The sequence below is a fragment of the Gymnoscopelus braueri genome (assembly GCF_963280865.1).
Source record: "Gymnoscopelus braueri genome assembly, chromosome: 19".
Lineage (NCBI taxonomy): Eukaryota > Metazoa > Chordata > Actinopteri > Myctophiformes > Myctophidae > Gymnoscopelus > Gymnoscopelus braueri.
This window is the reverse complement of record NC_137621.1, coordinates 30822491-30837454: the sequence shown is the minus strand read 5'-3', so window position 1 is coordinate 30837454 and position 14964 is coordinate 30822491. Positions and strand designations below refer to the sequence as shown.

At 44.2% G+C, this 14964-nt stretch overlaps 1 protein-coding gene across 4 annotated transcripts in view; it reads right to left on the bottom strand.

Annotated features, from left to right (window-relative positions):
* Positions 1–14964, bottom strand: part of plekhh1 (pleckstrin homology domain containing, family H (with MyTH4 domain) member 1) — a 46522-nt gene that overhangs the window by 22960 nt on the left and 8598 nt on the right. For all 4 annotated transcript variants that reach the window (XM_080414010.1, XM_080414011.1, XM_080414013.1 and 1 more), the window contains exons 2-9: positions 14631–14833; positions 5272–5334; positions 4127–4276; positions 3946–4029; positions 3142–3223; positions 2830–3012; positions 1699–2498; positions 548–626 (exon numbers count right to left, since the gene is read on the bottom strand). In XM_080414010.1, the coding sequence (XP_080270136.1) occupies positions 548–626; positions 1699–2498; positions 2830–3012; positions 3142–3223; positions 3946–4029; positions 4127–4276; positions 5272–5334; positions 14631–14774 (1585 nt within the window). In that variant the 5' untranslated portion in view covers positions 14775–14833. The remainder of the gene's footprint in view (positions 1–547; positions 627–1698; positions 2499–2829; positions 3013–3141; positions 3224–3945; positions 4030–4126; positions 4277–5271; positions 5335–14630; positions 14834–14964) is intronic.

Genomic DNA, 14964 nt, shown 5'->3' with positions numbered 1-14964 from the left:
TGTCAAATCTCAAAGTGAATGTAGTCACCTAAAAGCATGGTGATATGTAATTACACCCTGGTCCCTGTTCTTTTCATCACAGCTGATTAAAAAGCAGGATTTCCCTCCCTCACATCCACCCCAACACTCCCCCCTCTGTTCTCCCTCTGCGTCTTTAAAGGGGGCTCTTAAAAGCCTCCCGGCAAGGGGCTTGCACCTGCACAGGTGGGAGACGCCTCAGGTAAAAAAGGAAGTGACATCAAAGGCAGCAATGACAGATCTGACCAACTACCTGTACACTCACCCACCGCACTCTCTTCAGCATAAGAATGACATGTCACTTCACAGTACCGAATCACAGTGCCATACATGCATGAACACAACAGACAGATACAGCTGGATGGAAGGTCGTTTTATTTCCTTGTCTTCGCTGGATTAGACTTAATGAAATTTATGCGCTTGGACTTCAGGTGAATGCCATACTGTCATAGAAATATTGTGTTTGGCAACGAGGGAAGACAGAGGATGGCTGGTTTCTTGTTTTTCCCAGCGCCGGCGGGTTACTCACCTCGTCCAGGTCCCCTGGCTACAGGATTGGCCTCTGACACCCTCATGCCTGACTTAGCCACCGCGTAGATGCGACTCTCCTGTAGAAATTGACAAATTATTTTGAACATGTAATCTATACCATTTTTATAGTCTCTTCTCTTAACTAGGCCAATGAGCTGGAAAAGTGTGTGTACTAGTGTGTGATAGAGTTTCTATCATTATGCTTATTTTTATATTTTGAGAAAACATTTTAAACTAGAAAAAGTGCTCCTCGGAGCACAGGTCCCCTCCAGGTCAGGTAGGTTATTGTGGGCCAGCAATGTTCGGAATTAGCCAATCAGGATGGAATATGGAAAATCGGACGGATCTGTCTTGATCACTTTAATATGTACCGATTTATGTGATGTTTGGACAACATTTGTTCGAGTAATTAAAAAAAAAAGTTTTGCAAAAATCAGGCAATGTTAAAAGGGTGGCATTTGTTCCTCAACATAGTGCGAATGGCGAATGTGCCTGCAAAGTTGCAAAAGCTGGAAGCCAATCTTTGCCAATAAGGATGGAATATGAAGAATCCCGTTTTGTTTAATGACTATAGAGTGTGTACCGTGATGTTTGGACAAAATCTGTAGGAGTACTGTCAAAAGATTTGTTTTGCAAAAATCGGCCTCCTGATGGCGCTATAACAGGCCCATGTGAATAATGTGGGGCAGAGGTTCTGCTCTGGCATCCAGGGAGTGTGTGTGCAGGGTTTCGCTGCGAGCCAGCCAACGGTGCCGGAGATTAGCTGTTCACAGACGGACACACACACTGACACACACACGGACGGACGGATGGACAGGATGCAAAACATAGTCTCGGCCATGCCTTCGGCCTGGCGGAGACAATAATTTGTAAATGTTTCTTAATACTGTTGTTATTCAGTGTAATGCATCAACTTCACAGAGACAAATTCCACATATACCTGGCAATACAAAATATTCAGATTCTAAATACATGACAATGGCTGCAATACTGTCAATATAATGTGAATAAGTATTGTCGTTGCAAGGGAAGACAATATGGGAACAGTTATTTCTTTTACCAAAATAAACATATCTTTTTTTGCCTTTTACAAACAAACAAAAAAATAAGAATCTGAAATGTGACTAGAAGGAAGTCCTCTAATCATACCCAAGAGGGGAAGCGATGCAAGGGAGGTGTCGGGGGCTTCAGAACCTCCGGATCCAGGCGCTCGAGTTCCTCCGCGAGCCCCACGAAGGACACTCCATCACGCGAAGGCTCTTCCTCCGATCCCTGCCCCTCTACCACCCCTTCCATGCTGTCAGGCAGGCCGTCGTCGATGTCGGTTTCCTCCACGACCTGGGCGAAGGGTGAGGTGGCGGTGCCGGAGCTCTGCAGGGTGGACGAGGAGGTCATGATGTCTATGTTGACGTTGAGGTGGTGGAGCCGGTCCAGGCTGGGCTGAGGCTGGCTATAGTGCTTCTTCACCAGCTGAATGCTGTCCCTGGGAGTCAGAGGGGTCCGTACCTTGGGTAGAGTCATGCTGGTACCCGACGGGTGGGCCGGATGTTGGAGAGGACTTGTCGGGAAGGGGTGGTTGGTGGAAGGAGAGCGAGACAAGAGTGGGCTTTTGGGAGTGATCCCAGGGGGAGGGGTGTTGTGGGTGCTGGGCCCGTGGGCCATCTCGTAGGCCGAGGAAGAAGACGAGGAAGACGAGGAGGACGAGTGCAGGCACTGGGAGCGGAATTTGGTGTTGAGCTCGTCGGAGGAGTTGTCTCTATCGTAGCCACCGGCTCTGCCCTCTGGCCGCTCCCTGGTGGGAGGCAGGGGTCCCACTGATTGATCCAGACCACTGTTGGACATATGGCTGCAAGGGCCCTCCTTGCCCCGACTAGGACAGTGAGCGTCATAGTTCCCTATGTCGCCCTGACACGTCCCTTTAGCAGGCTGCTCAGGAGACCTCTTTACATCTGAAAGGAGAGAAAGCTTGTTTAGTTTACATTTAAATCAAGCCCCAAGATTGAGGTTTAAGAACACAGCATGAGACAATAGTACTGTAGATGGACATGATAGTATGAATGGGCAGAGGCAGGCTTTTGAAACGACAGGCACGTTTGTTTTGATTCAAGCCACCTAATCCCTAAGTCTTTTCATTTCACCCCGTGTGCTCCACCCTTACCGGTCTTGTCTGGTTCTGTGACAGGACATTGCCCAGTTTACATTCAAGCACACACCCCACTGCTTCAAAAGCTTTCCTCTGCCTGTCCCTGCAAGACAATGTGAATTACATGGTGGCCACACCTGACGGCGAGGTCTTAATATTACAGGGGGCTGCGCGGGGCCCCGCCTGTCGCCAGCCGTCGTCTTGGGCTGGCGGTGTGCCTGGGCAGCTGGGAGGATACAGGGGGCTGTTGGGCACCAGGTGGGCGTCGGTCACTGGGGAGGTAGTGGTGGGTGCAGGGGTTGCAGGTTTCTCCAAGAGAACTGCAGGGATACAGAATGCATGTGTTAAAGGGGGGGGTAAGTGATACATATAAAAGTGTTGTTAATGCAAAAAGACATATCTGATCCAAGATCAGGCCCACAGGGCTTTAGCATTTAGTTCCAGATCACCATGTAGTTTGTCCTGCAGCACCATGATCTGTTCTGTCTGCTTCAAGTTGGCCATCTTCAACTGCTGGTTCTCCAGCTCCATCTACAACACAGAACATGATTTAACACAATATAACAAATACATTACAATATTCAAAAAGAAAGTTTCAGAAAATCAGGAATGTCATCATGTGTATGAATTAATTTATTAACTTTCAAAATGGAGATTCTTTTTTTGAAAATCCAGTTAATTAGTAAAATAAAGGGAAAGTCTGTAAAATTGCTTTTGTCAACCAAATTTGTTTTAATTATCTGCAAAACATCTATGACGCTGTGTCACTATGACGCTGTCGCCTAGCTTCAGATGGGTGAAGCTGAAAACTGAATTTCCCAATCTAATACAAAATAAATGGGCAGGGATGGATCATAAAGGCTGCAATCAGTTCTCCACCAAGTCGGCTATGGGAACTAACTAAAACGTTTCGCAGCTAAAGGATATGATTAGCGCATCAAATGTAACTTTTCTCAACTTATTTTTTTTTATGTCACTAGGTGTAGAACCAGCAACCACTGGAAATGAATGACTTCCGCCCGCTTTGTTGCTTGTTGCCAGAGTTTGTCATCAATGTACACATGCTAGATCGCCAGACAGGAAACCTGTCTATTCCTTGATGGTGAAAGAATGTTTCTATTCATTCTTCAACCATCAATCAACAAAGCGTATGGTTTCTATCACTGGGAATGGAGTGTCTCTGAGCAGGCTGAAAGCTTTTCAAGCGCCTGATTCTTTTAAGCAGAGCTCTAACTATACATGTCTGAGCTTACCTCTCTAAGCTTAAAGGTGACCCAGTCTTTAATCTTGGCAGCCTTCTCTTCAATGATCTTTGCCTCCTGGGCTCTGACTAAGATCTGCAGTCAAAGAAAAATAGGGTTTCTGTGGATTACAACCTACATTTTATGAGCATAAATGGACATTTCTTGATCCTTATCTACCAGCTCCCCATACCTGTTTTTCCAGCTGCATCTCTAATCGCTTTATCACCGCATCTTTTTCTTGCACTTGACTGGTAAGTTCCTGATGTTTTCTGTACAACGAGATCTCCGATTCACTGGTTTGGATGTTCGCCGATTTGAGCTTCTCTTCCATGACGTGGATCTAAAACAAACCATTTTGATAAAGTAAAAGGTATTAGCACGACCAAAAGTGAAGGTACGGTTTGGTTGTTATGGGAAGGACAAAAGCCAAGAGGAAAATACTGGAGATGTAGATACATTTACTCATGTCTGCGAATGGAATAAGCCAGCAAAGCCCTTGATAACTGAGTCTTTGACGTTTTGGAAAATAAATTGCGGCACCATCAAATTACCACCTTCAGAAAACACCTGGAACACCCAGTAATGGTGGAAAATTAGCAATTAAATCCAACAGAACAAGACAAAGCGTGTGTGTGTGTGTGTGTGTGTGTGTGTGTGGGTGTGTGTGGGTGTGTGTGTGTGTGTGTGTGTGTGTGTGTGTGTGTGTGTGTGTGTGTGTGTGTGTGTGTGTGTACAGCGATACAGATATAGGATTTCTTATGCTCACAGCGATAAATAAAAAAACACACACACAACTTTTGTCATGGCTTTCAAAAGGCTACATCTCCCTTAGGTGTAAGGTGTCTGATAGCACAATGACTATGGCTTGAATGCTAGCACGTTGCAATTAAAACAACTGTTATGACATAGACATGACATACAAAACTTTAGGTAACCTTTTGTAACTGGAATTGTCTTTATAACATGACTTTTTGGTGTCTATTAAGGCATGCAACATTCAAATAAACTTTGTTTTAATATTGTAGCAGACAGTGGTATGGTTTTGTTTGTAAGTGATCCCAGTTTGAAAGGTTATTTATAACAGATGGAATGTAGAGTGAAAGATTCATGACCATGACCATCGGGCGAAACAGATTGAACTGAGACTAGTGCAAACTAAGTAAACTAAACGAAGAATGGGCTCAAATAATGAATTTGTATGTGTAAAAAAAGGAATACAATTCTGAGTGACAAAAAAAAAATGAATTTGTGGTTGAAAGTCATTGAAGTGAAGCTGCTCCCTGCATCCTGTAACCTGTGGTGCCCTTGGGAACAATAACTGCACTGAAGCTGTACCTGTTTCTCAGCATTGTCAGCCCGCAGGTCAGCTTCCATCACCCTCTGTTCCAACTCCTGCATCTGGGGAAGGGACAAAGAGGTTACCACGGTTACCAACATGGGTACAAGCTCACACGTTCGTGATCTACAGCACGTTGTGAGCTTGTAGATGATTTTAACAACACTAATCTTGTATGGGGGGTCCCTTGCACAAAATCTTTTCAAATGGGGGTCCACAACCAAATACATTATTTTGACATGAAAACGTTTGAGAACCACTGGGTTGGAGGGCGGTTAAGGAGCCTTAGGGGAAAAACCAGACCTCCAAATGAGCTCCTTTGGAGTGATGTGGACTCCCCCCTGCACTGGCACTGCAATAGTTCCATTTAATTAAGAACCGAGGTCTAGCTCAAAGCTCTCGACGGAGACTGCTGCAGAGTGTGCTGCAGGTTCTGGCACGATGCATCCTGCAATCTGACACACTAACTGATCCACCAGACAGACAGACAGACAGGCAGACCACCATGCCAGCAGTCTGCCTGTGGACACACTCACTAAGGTATACAGAGACCACAGACATACTGTGTGTGTGCGCACTCGCACACACAGACACACACACACCCCATCATGCATACACACCGCACACAAATGTCCATATATGTGTACACACCCAGGGACGTGCACGCACGAGCGCACACACACACACATGTACAATGAAACATACCGTACACAGACACGCACGTATTCACTCACACACACACACACACACACACACACACACACACACACACACACACACACACACACACACACACACACACACACACACACACACACACACACACACACACACACACACACAAATCCTACAAACAATACAGTAGCTCTTTACCCTCTGAAGACATTTCAACAGTGAGTGAGTGTGGTGGAGATAGGAGAGGGAAGCTTCAGTTGTTTTCCTGATCAACAAAAGGTTATTGGAAGATTATAACCACTCGAACCCTAGCATCCGTATTCTGGGGGAACAATCGCCAAAAATAGCATTGTGAGCTTGCAAAGAGATCCAGACCTCTTTTTTTCTTTTTGCAAAGAGATTTAGAGAAGAAGGAAAAAAACAGTCCAACTGCAGTTGCAACTCAGGTCCATTTCACTAAGACTAGAGGATTTAATTGGATGATAAATTGTGAAGACTGATAAAATGGTTCTGATAGCATGTTGAAGGTGAAGGGCAGCCCTTGAAGTCAGTATGGCAGAAGGAGGGTCAAACAAAAGACGGCAAGGGGGGGATTATTATCTCAGAAGGATTATCTGTGGTGAGATCAGATGTTTTCACATTTCTAAAGGGCTGGTACTTAAAGCACAGGGGCATGGTAACGTAAACACAGACCATAGCTGCAGAACTAACAGCGAGCCTCCTCGGAGAAGCTGTCCATCTTTCACAACAACACTACTTCTGGACAAACAACGGCGTGATGGAAGAGCACTAATATAGTCTCTGACTTAACTTTGAGACCACATGCCTGCGTCACCTTGTGTGCGATCATGCTTCCTTCAACTTTCAAGTACGCACACAGTCACTGAAAGTATTCGGATATGCACCTATGAGTGTGCATGCATGCACACACATACACACACACGCACACACACACACACACACACACACTGAGTTTGACACAGGACGCCCTTTCCCCTCCGAGTTCAGTGACCCGGCTGAAAGGAGAACAAACACACTAATGGATTCAACCCCGCTTGAGAGAGGCATCTGAATTCCTCTCATCTGCTTTGTTTCCCTTCTCTTTGTTTCTCTCTCTCTCTGTCTCTCTTTTCAGGAGCACTCAGCCACTCCTGCCAGTCGCCTCCCAAAGCCCTCAGTTTCCCAGAGACCTCTCACACCAGCTGAGCACTGCCTCGCGGCCAGATTAACACTCACCAAAGGCGCGGCGCAACAGGAGAGGAGGTGTGGGGGCGAAGGTTGATGTTAGTGGTTGAGTGACTGCTCGCCTCAAGGTCAAAAGCCTCCGTTGTGAGTCAAAGCCATTACGGAGCCAAGTCAGAGAAGAAGAGCAAACAGTATTTATCCTACATTTGAGGGCCAAGAAACAGTAAGCAAAGGAAGCACTTTAGGTGAATATAACCCTGGAGTCATAAAGCAGGACAGACGTGCAGACCCAGGTCGTTGACAGAAGCCGTCAGCCCCGCCTCCGGAGATGACACATCCCCTTTGGAGGAGGAAAGGTCGGAGGTCGAGAGGTAGAGGTCGAGGTCGAGGTGGGGTTGGTGTCATGGGATTGAGATGTGAGCTAACTTGGTAGCAGCACCGGAGGCTTGGACATGGAAAGTTCCTCGGACTATAGTCGTAAATTAGGACAAAGTGGGAGCGCTAATACGAGGTCACAACAAAAGGTCTCTGAGTCTGAGACTTTCACTCATTCTGAGTTAAAAATGAATCATGCCGTGCTGTAAAATAACAATTTGGACGATATCCGATGCGGACAGATTTTTGTTGTTATTTATTCCCCCTTTTGTGCCGTGTAAACAAAGAAATCTTCATTTAAAAAAAAATGCAATCATGTGGACGGAACGATGTGACTCCAATGTGGATCTCAGACTTGGTAACCAGCCTGTGACATCAGTCATCTTTAATGTCAGTCGTCTATGATATATCTATGATGTATGACTTTAAATCTGGAGCAACTTCCATTATAAAGCCGTTTGTGAGATTAGCTCCGGAAGCTGTTTGTCCACAGACACAATTGAACTGTTTTAAAGTCTTTCAACCCTTCATCACACTGTATGAGCATCAATTCAGTCAAACAAATGTATGAAACAAACTTTAATAACCTTTCACATGACAAAGATTATGTTTGTGAAAGAAAAAACAGCCTTTTTAGCACTTCCATTGGTGAATGTCATAATATCATAATATTTGCAGATCTGTCAATGGACGTCAACAAGGCAAATGATCAGCCGATACCGATGTACGGCCAATATATCGGTCTTTCTACAGTTACAGCTACACTTAGGTCCTTCCAGACATAAACCCGATTCCCCAAACTGCCCATCATTACACGCCTTGTAAAGGAGAGTGCTGTCAGTCTGGGTGTCTCTCTCAGCCCTGTGTCTCCTGGGGCCTGATTAGTTACTGCAGGCTCGAACAGGTGAGGCCTGAACCGCTGAGCAGGCGTGGGACAACTATGTGAGCTATCCAGCATCTGTTCTAGACACACGTTGGCCTAGCTAGCTGGTGTTAGGGAGGCACAATTTGGAGGGGGTCTCGTATTACTTTGGGCAAAGTGCTCAAACCCAAAGCTGTGCTGTAACACTGTGTCATCAGAAACTAAGTGGAATTTTAAACTGATAGAACCACTGTAGAGTTTTAATGGGTGTGCAATGGAAAAGTAAATTTAAACAAAATGGCATGAGAGAATGTCAGAGTATCTTGAAACACAGGGTGAGAATATAGAGTGAGGAATTCAAGGGGACTCATAATAACCATGGAGGTGAACAGATAAGACTAAGGCCGGCCAGAGACAGCAGATCGTATACTCTGCAAACAGCTGATAGCCCCACCACCACGATCTGTTTACATTCACATTTCATGCATTTCGCCGAAACCGTCAACCCAGGGTGACTAAATGAGTCACCTATCAGCAGGTAGGAAGGAGCTCTGTCTCTGGTTCAGTGGTTCAGCAGTACACATGCCTGATGTCTGCGGGTATCGATTTGTATCACTTTCTGAGACACGCACACACACCCATGCACGCACGCAAGACTCACGCACACAGTACAAACGAGATGGAGTTTGGACATCACTTTCAAACATTGTTATACAGCATCAGTATGCCTTCACCATACTCTCGCTTTTCTAATTATTTCAACGTGTTGTGTGTATGCGTGCAGTGTGTGTGTGTGTGTGTGCGCAGCTCCGTGCACATTATGTAGGGATGTCGGCGATAGTCAGTCCCATTCGCACAAATCACAGGTCACAAGATTCATGTTGACTCTGTGTGTACATATGCATAACAATGTCGGACTGCATCATTTTCTATGGTCGCCTGCCAAATATAATTAATGATGACCACCATGCCCACCATAATGCAACCACTGGTTGTCGAGGTGGTTTCCACATAATAACGTGGCCGTTATGCATGTTATAAATAACATAAGAACGTTATACATAGTATATAATGTCATATAACGTTATAACTAACGTGGGCTTTATAAAAGGTTGATGCGAAATCTGCTCTGATTAGGAGAGGCAGATGGCATACATCCAACTTGGGACCAGGATGCAGACTTGCGGCTTTCACTACGAGAGCCATGATCAGCCACCCACCCAAAACCCCATAGAGACGGTTAGATTACACTCAAAGGTGATGCTGGGGACAGCTGGGAGGAGGGCCTACACAGTGTCAGGCCCTCCTACAGATTTCCGGGACGGGGGCTATTTAAGGTAGGAAAGGCCCAAAAGCTAGTTCATTGAATTTAGATATCACCAGACGTATCAGTAGGCACAAATCTCTGATCGGCTGGCTATGCGAGACTATGCTAGGCTCTGCTTTGGGGGGATTGTAATCTCATGTCATGCTTGCGCAGATTATTCTGTAGTATCGTGGGAGCAGAGCTACAACATGATTCAATGTGATTGCAATAAATGGTTTTATCTTGACGAAAGATGTCTTGAAATTTAGAAAACGTATAACATTTAATTTGGCTAGCACACTGGCTTTACATGAACCGATGAGTATGACCTGTCATCATATTACATCGGTGAGACAAATCGGGTTGACATTGGTTCCAATACTGTTGGAACCAATGTAATTTTTAAGCAAATATTGGCCAATAAGTTGATCGATATATCCCTGATTTAAATATTTTTTTTGTAACTTGTTCCTATTATTCCACTTAAACTCCTTAATCAACAAAACAATAAATCTCCTTAATGTCAAGGTTATGTCCAGGCTATTATGAGGCAAATTCAATACTAATGACTTCAGTGTGAGTAAAATCAAGATTTTTACGGCCTCAAAGCTGTCACTTAATGCCTGCAGACATGATTGGATGAAAAAGATGGTGGCATGTGTCACTAATTTCCCATGGCGGCATTCCGTTTAATGAGATGAACTCTAAATAGTGTGTAACTAACTTACGTTTGCTATGCACTACTTTTAGAAAGCAGAAAGGTAGGAAAGGGGTCAACCGACAATAGTTTTACTGTGAAGTATGTATCTGCTTCAGATTCCTCTCAGAGATTCAGATGTTAACTTCATTAACCCATGTATTCCAGAGCAGTTTCAGTTGTTTTTGTCCACAAAAGCAGATTGAAGAGTCCAGCCAAGTCTCATTGTTGATTTAGACCTTTTTATGAAACTGAAGGTTAGACAGTAAAGGTATGCACACGAGGAATGTATGTACTACCGGGGTTTAGGATTCACCCCTAGGTCAGTTAAGGACGTGTGGATTCAAAGACAGAGGTCTTCATAAGCACTCGACCATGAATGGGCATTAGTACTGATAGTAAGACATCCAGCTCAGTACTTAAGTGTAAAAAGTTGGTTGAAATGCAGAACAAAAGGGAAATAAGAAATAAATAAAGAGATCAATGTACTGATTACTGTTACTTACAGAAAAAGTCCAATGCAGGAATATAGTGAGTGTACAAAATATTTGTAGTAACTACTCTTTCACGAAGGGTACTGTCTGGCTCAGTGGAGAGAAAACTGATCTGACTTTACCTAAGGAACCCACTTCACTCACAATGGAGAAATGTCTGTGAAGTTTAAGTGTGGACTTTTAATTGTGGGGACTCAAACATAGATCATGCAAAAAACGGGGTTGAAACTCAACGTTAGGAAGGTTTTTCTTTCCCCTTATACATTGTACAATGAATGAACTTTTCCCTCACATAACCTCAAGAAGAACTGCTGAAAAGCAGTTTATGGACTTAGCAGTTAAATACAGATCACCAAGGACCATATGCTACGAGTCAAAGCTCAGCTCATATCTCTCTGAAACCAGACGGGACTGTTAAAAAGAACCGATCCAAACAAATCCTGTCATTTAAATAAATGTTTATACATACAAAGTTGAACCCAGTGACCTTTCTGCAGACTTCCTTGCTGGGCGATCCGGTTGGCCTGAGTCAAATGATAGAGCACGTTCGCCCCTCTGGCCTTCTGTGGCTTATGGAAGAAATTAATCTAATTTGGGAGTGTATACGTCCAGTATTAGCTTAACTCAGCACTGAAATAGAATACCTTCAAGAGGACGACGGCTCACTTTACAAATTCCTATACGTTATTATAGTAGCCAAGGACAGGCCACGCAGTGGAAGTATATATTTTTTAAACTTTCTCCAATACCACAAATTAGAGAATTAAAGCTGCAATCCAGAACTTAATGAATAAAACATTTGTTTTAAACCATTTGTATGGCAGAGTATGTTAATAAAATATAACTAGCACATCAGCATTGGTTGGAGGTGGTCTCCCTATACTTCCATTGAGACCAAAATCCTTGAAATAAGTAAGTACTTTACATTATCTTTCTGCATAGTAAAATCCTCATGTGTTATTGTTATCCATTTGTAACTGTAAGGGACATTTTGACTGTTGTAGAAAAGACATTCCACAACGCTCCACGATATTCTAAATGCTTAATTTATACTCCGTCATATGACGGTGTCACGTGTCGAAAAAAGCAGATCTACAAGCTCACAACGCGTTGTATCCGTGACGTGTGCTTTTAGATCTGCTATTTTCGGTGTGTGACACCTCCATACGACAAAGTATATACACAGGGCTTAAAACGGTTTTGTGTCGTAGTAAGTGTTTGGTCTGAACTAGGCGTAAGAGTTCAACTATGACCCAGAAAACACATGGAAAATCCACAATAAATCCCTCCTGACTGTGATGTTCTCCTATCCTTCTCCCCCATCTAGAGTCATTCTCCACAGGCAGGCCAGCTCTAGGCTGTATACCAGCTGACGTTCCTACTAGACCAGACGGACAACACACACACACACACACACACACACACACACACACACACACACACACACACACACACACACACACACACACACACACACACACACACACACACACACACACACGTATAAATCCTTGAAGCCAAATGGTGTTCTTCCTTTTAACACACAAAGCAAGTGGGGCATCTCTCTTACTCTCTTACTGTCTCTCTGTCTTTACTCACACTCAAGACTCTGGAGATAAATGCCATGTCACACACACACAACCACGTCAACGGCTTCTTCTCTTTTTTCTTTCTTTCTTTCTTCCCCCTCATGTTTTTCCATACCAAAGTGGGTCAATGCGTTAAACAGTCCTAACTTGGCAAGGAGGGAGATGAGGAGCGCGAAGGACTCTTTCCAAACAGCAATAACATGACGGAACAGTAGTCACTCAGCAGCCCCAGAAAAACACACTCGGGCCTCTGCTCAAACACTCAGTACTACACAGTAAAATTCTCACTGCTAATTTAACTCTGAGAGTGTACAAATGTAACCCAAATCCATTTGGGTTACATTTTGTACTACACCCTCAGAGTAACAAACTGATCAATTAACGCAGGATTTTACTGATTTTACACTTGCTGTGTGTGTGTGTGTGTGTGTGTGTGTGTGTGTGTGTGTGTGTGTGTGTGTGTGTGTGTGTGGGTGTGTGTGTGTGTGTGTGTGTGTGTGTGTGTGTGTGTGTGTGTGTGTGTGTGTGTGTGTGTGTGTGTGTGTGTGTGTGTGTGTGTGTGTGTGTGTGTGTGTGTGTGTGTGTGTGTGTGTGTGTGTGTGTGTGTGTGAGTGTGTGCGTGTGTGTGTGCGTGCGTGTGTGACAGGGGAGAGAGCCAAAGAGAGAAATAGAGATGAGAGAGGAATGGAGACAACAAGAACTGAAGAGAAGGTGAGAGACTGACTGACTGACTAAATGACTGACTGACTGACTGACTGAGAGATAGATACAAGTGAAATCCATTATGTAACATGAGGCTGCAATAAATATCAATATTATATTGAATGCAACAATGATGTAATGTTAGTGTTGAGAAGTACTGATGCTCCCAAAAATGGTTGAGCAGCCTTGCGTTCTGCTGCAGTATACACCCACCAGTTCACTGTTTATGTTTTTGCGGTCCCTCAAAGAGCACCGCCCCTCTGTGTATTTCCTAGTGTACAACCAGGGAACGCCAAACTCAAACTGAAAACGGAGGGGGGCTGTTCTAGGTGAAGAGTTGGAGGCCTGACAGGCAGAGCACAGCATAACAGAACCTGCCAGAGGACACAGCAGGGAGCCATCTTCATCTTATCAACCACTGGCCTATGTTTGGACTCCAAACATCCTGCTGACCGCCTTAACGAACCAGCAGACTCACAGAATCACAGCCAACGACAGGGAACAAAACACACAGTGCACTAACAAAATATATATGCACCAATGGCCACAAACGGACAAAATGTATGAAGAAAAAATAATATTGGCGCTAGGGCTCATGTGGTTAATGCATTTCACAAAACAAAAATATAGAGAAACTGTACCAAATCCACAAGGAAACCTCTTCTAACTACAGGCTACAGTGACAGGTAGAACCCCCAAAAAAATTACATTGTATTTTTTAAAGTCAGTATACACAGCTATATCCTCTGTAGGACCCCCAAACAATGGTTGTTGTTGCAGTAGCTAGTAGTGTAGAAAAGCTCACCAGCCACCGTAAGAATTTACACAGCATTCTGCTCGTGCCTGGTCTTAATTTCCTGAAGGGAAATACCAGGACTGATGAGCATACTGTTGAATATTCAATTTGGCCAAAAACTGAAGCAAGCACCATGATGATACACGATGAGAGGATCAAGATATTTTACCACAAAAGCTAAACAAAGTAATCTGTCTTCACACAAACACCTGTATTTCTTACTTACTCACATGTGGTAGTAGTTTACTCAAGTACTGCCAAGTCTGACTGCTATTCTTTGGTAGTTACTCAGAGGTCAACGGAACCAGAAAACTTCTGGAGGCAAAAAATAAAATCACTGGCAGACCGCAGACACAGACGGGTAAAAGAGAGAGAAAAAACTTGATCACAAAATCTGAAATGCTTCTGTCCGTTTTGACACAACAAAGCAGACGACCCGTCATTACAGCATGAAAAGTACCCCACAATATGTCAAAGATCAGTAGCATGATTAAAGTATATAATTAAGTAATTTATGGCCAGATCAACCTCAAGTGAAACTGTCAGGTTGAATGTGACATGAGCTCACACGCTTAATGGAAGTATTATTCTGGCCATAAGTTTCTGTGTGCGGTCTCTCTTTCCAAGAGTATCCCCCCTTCTCTCTCTCTCTCTCGTTCTCTCTCTATGTCTCTCACCTTCTCCGCCAACAGCTCTCGGATTTTCCCCGCTTGGAGACGGAACCTCAGCAGCTGCATCTCCAGGGCAACGCAGCGTTTCTGCCAATCAACGCTGGCCGCTCCGACGGCTTCCGTCCCGCCACTCTCCAAGACGTCTGCCATGGCGATCGCCGAAACTGTTGAAACCTCTTTCGAGTTCTGTCTCTGACCTCACGCTGGTCCTAAACAAAAACACACAGGGATAAGAGAAGTCTGCTCAAGACAATATGTAATAATTACATGGCATGCAGTGCACCTCAGAGGAAAAATAAGCCAGTTTTGACTGCAGGATGGTATTGCTTATTGGGAGCAA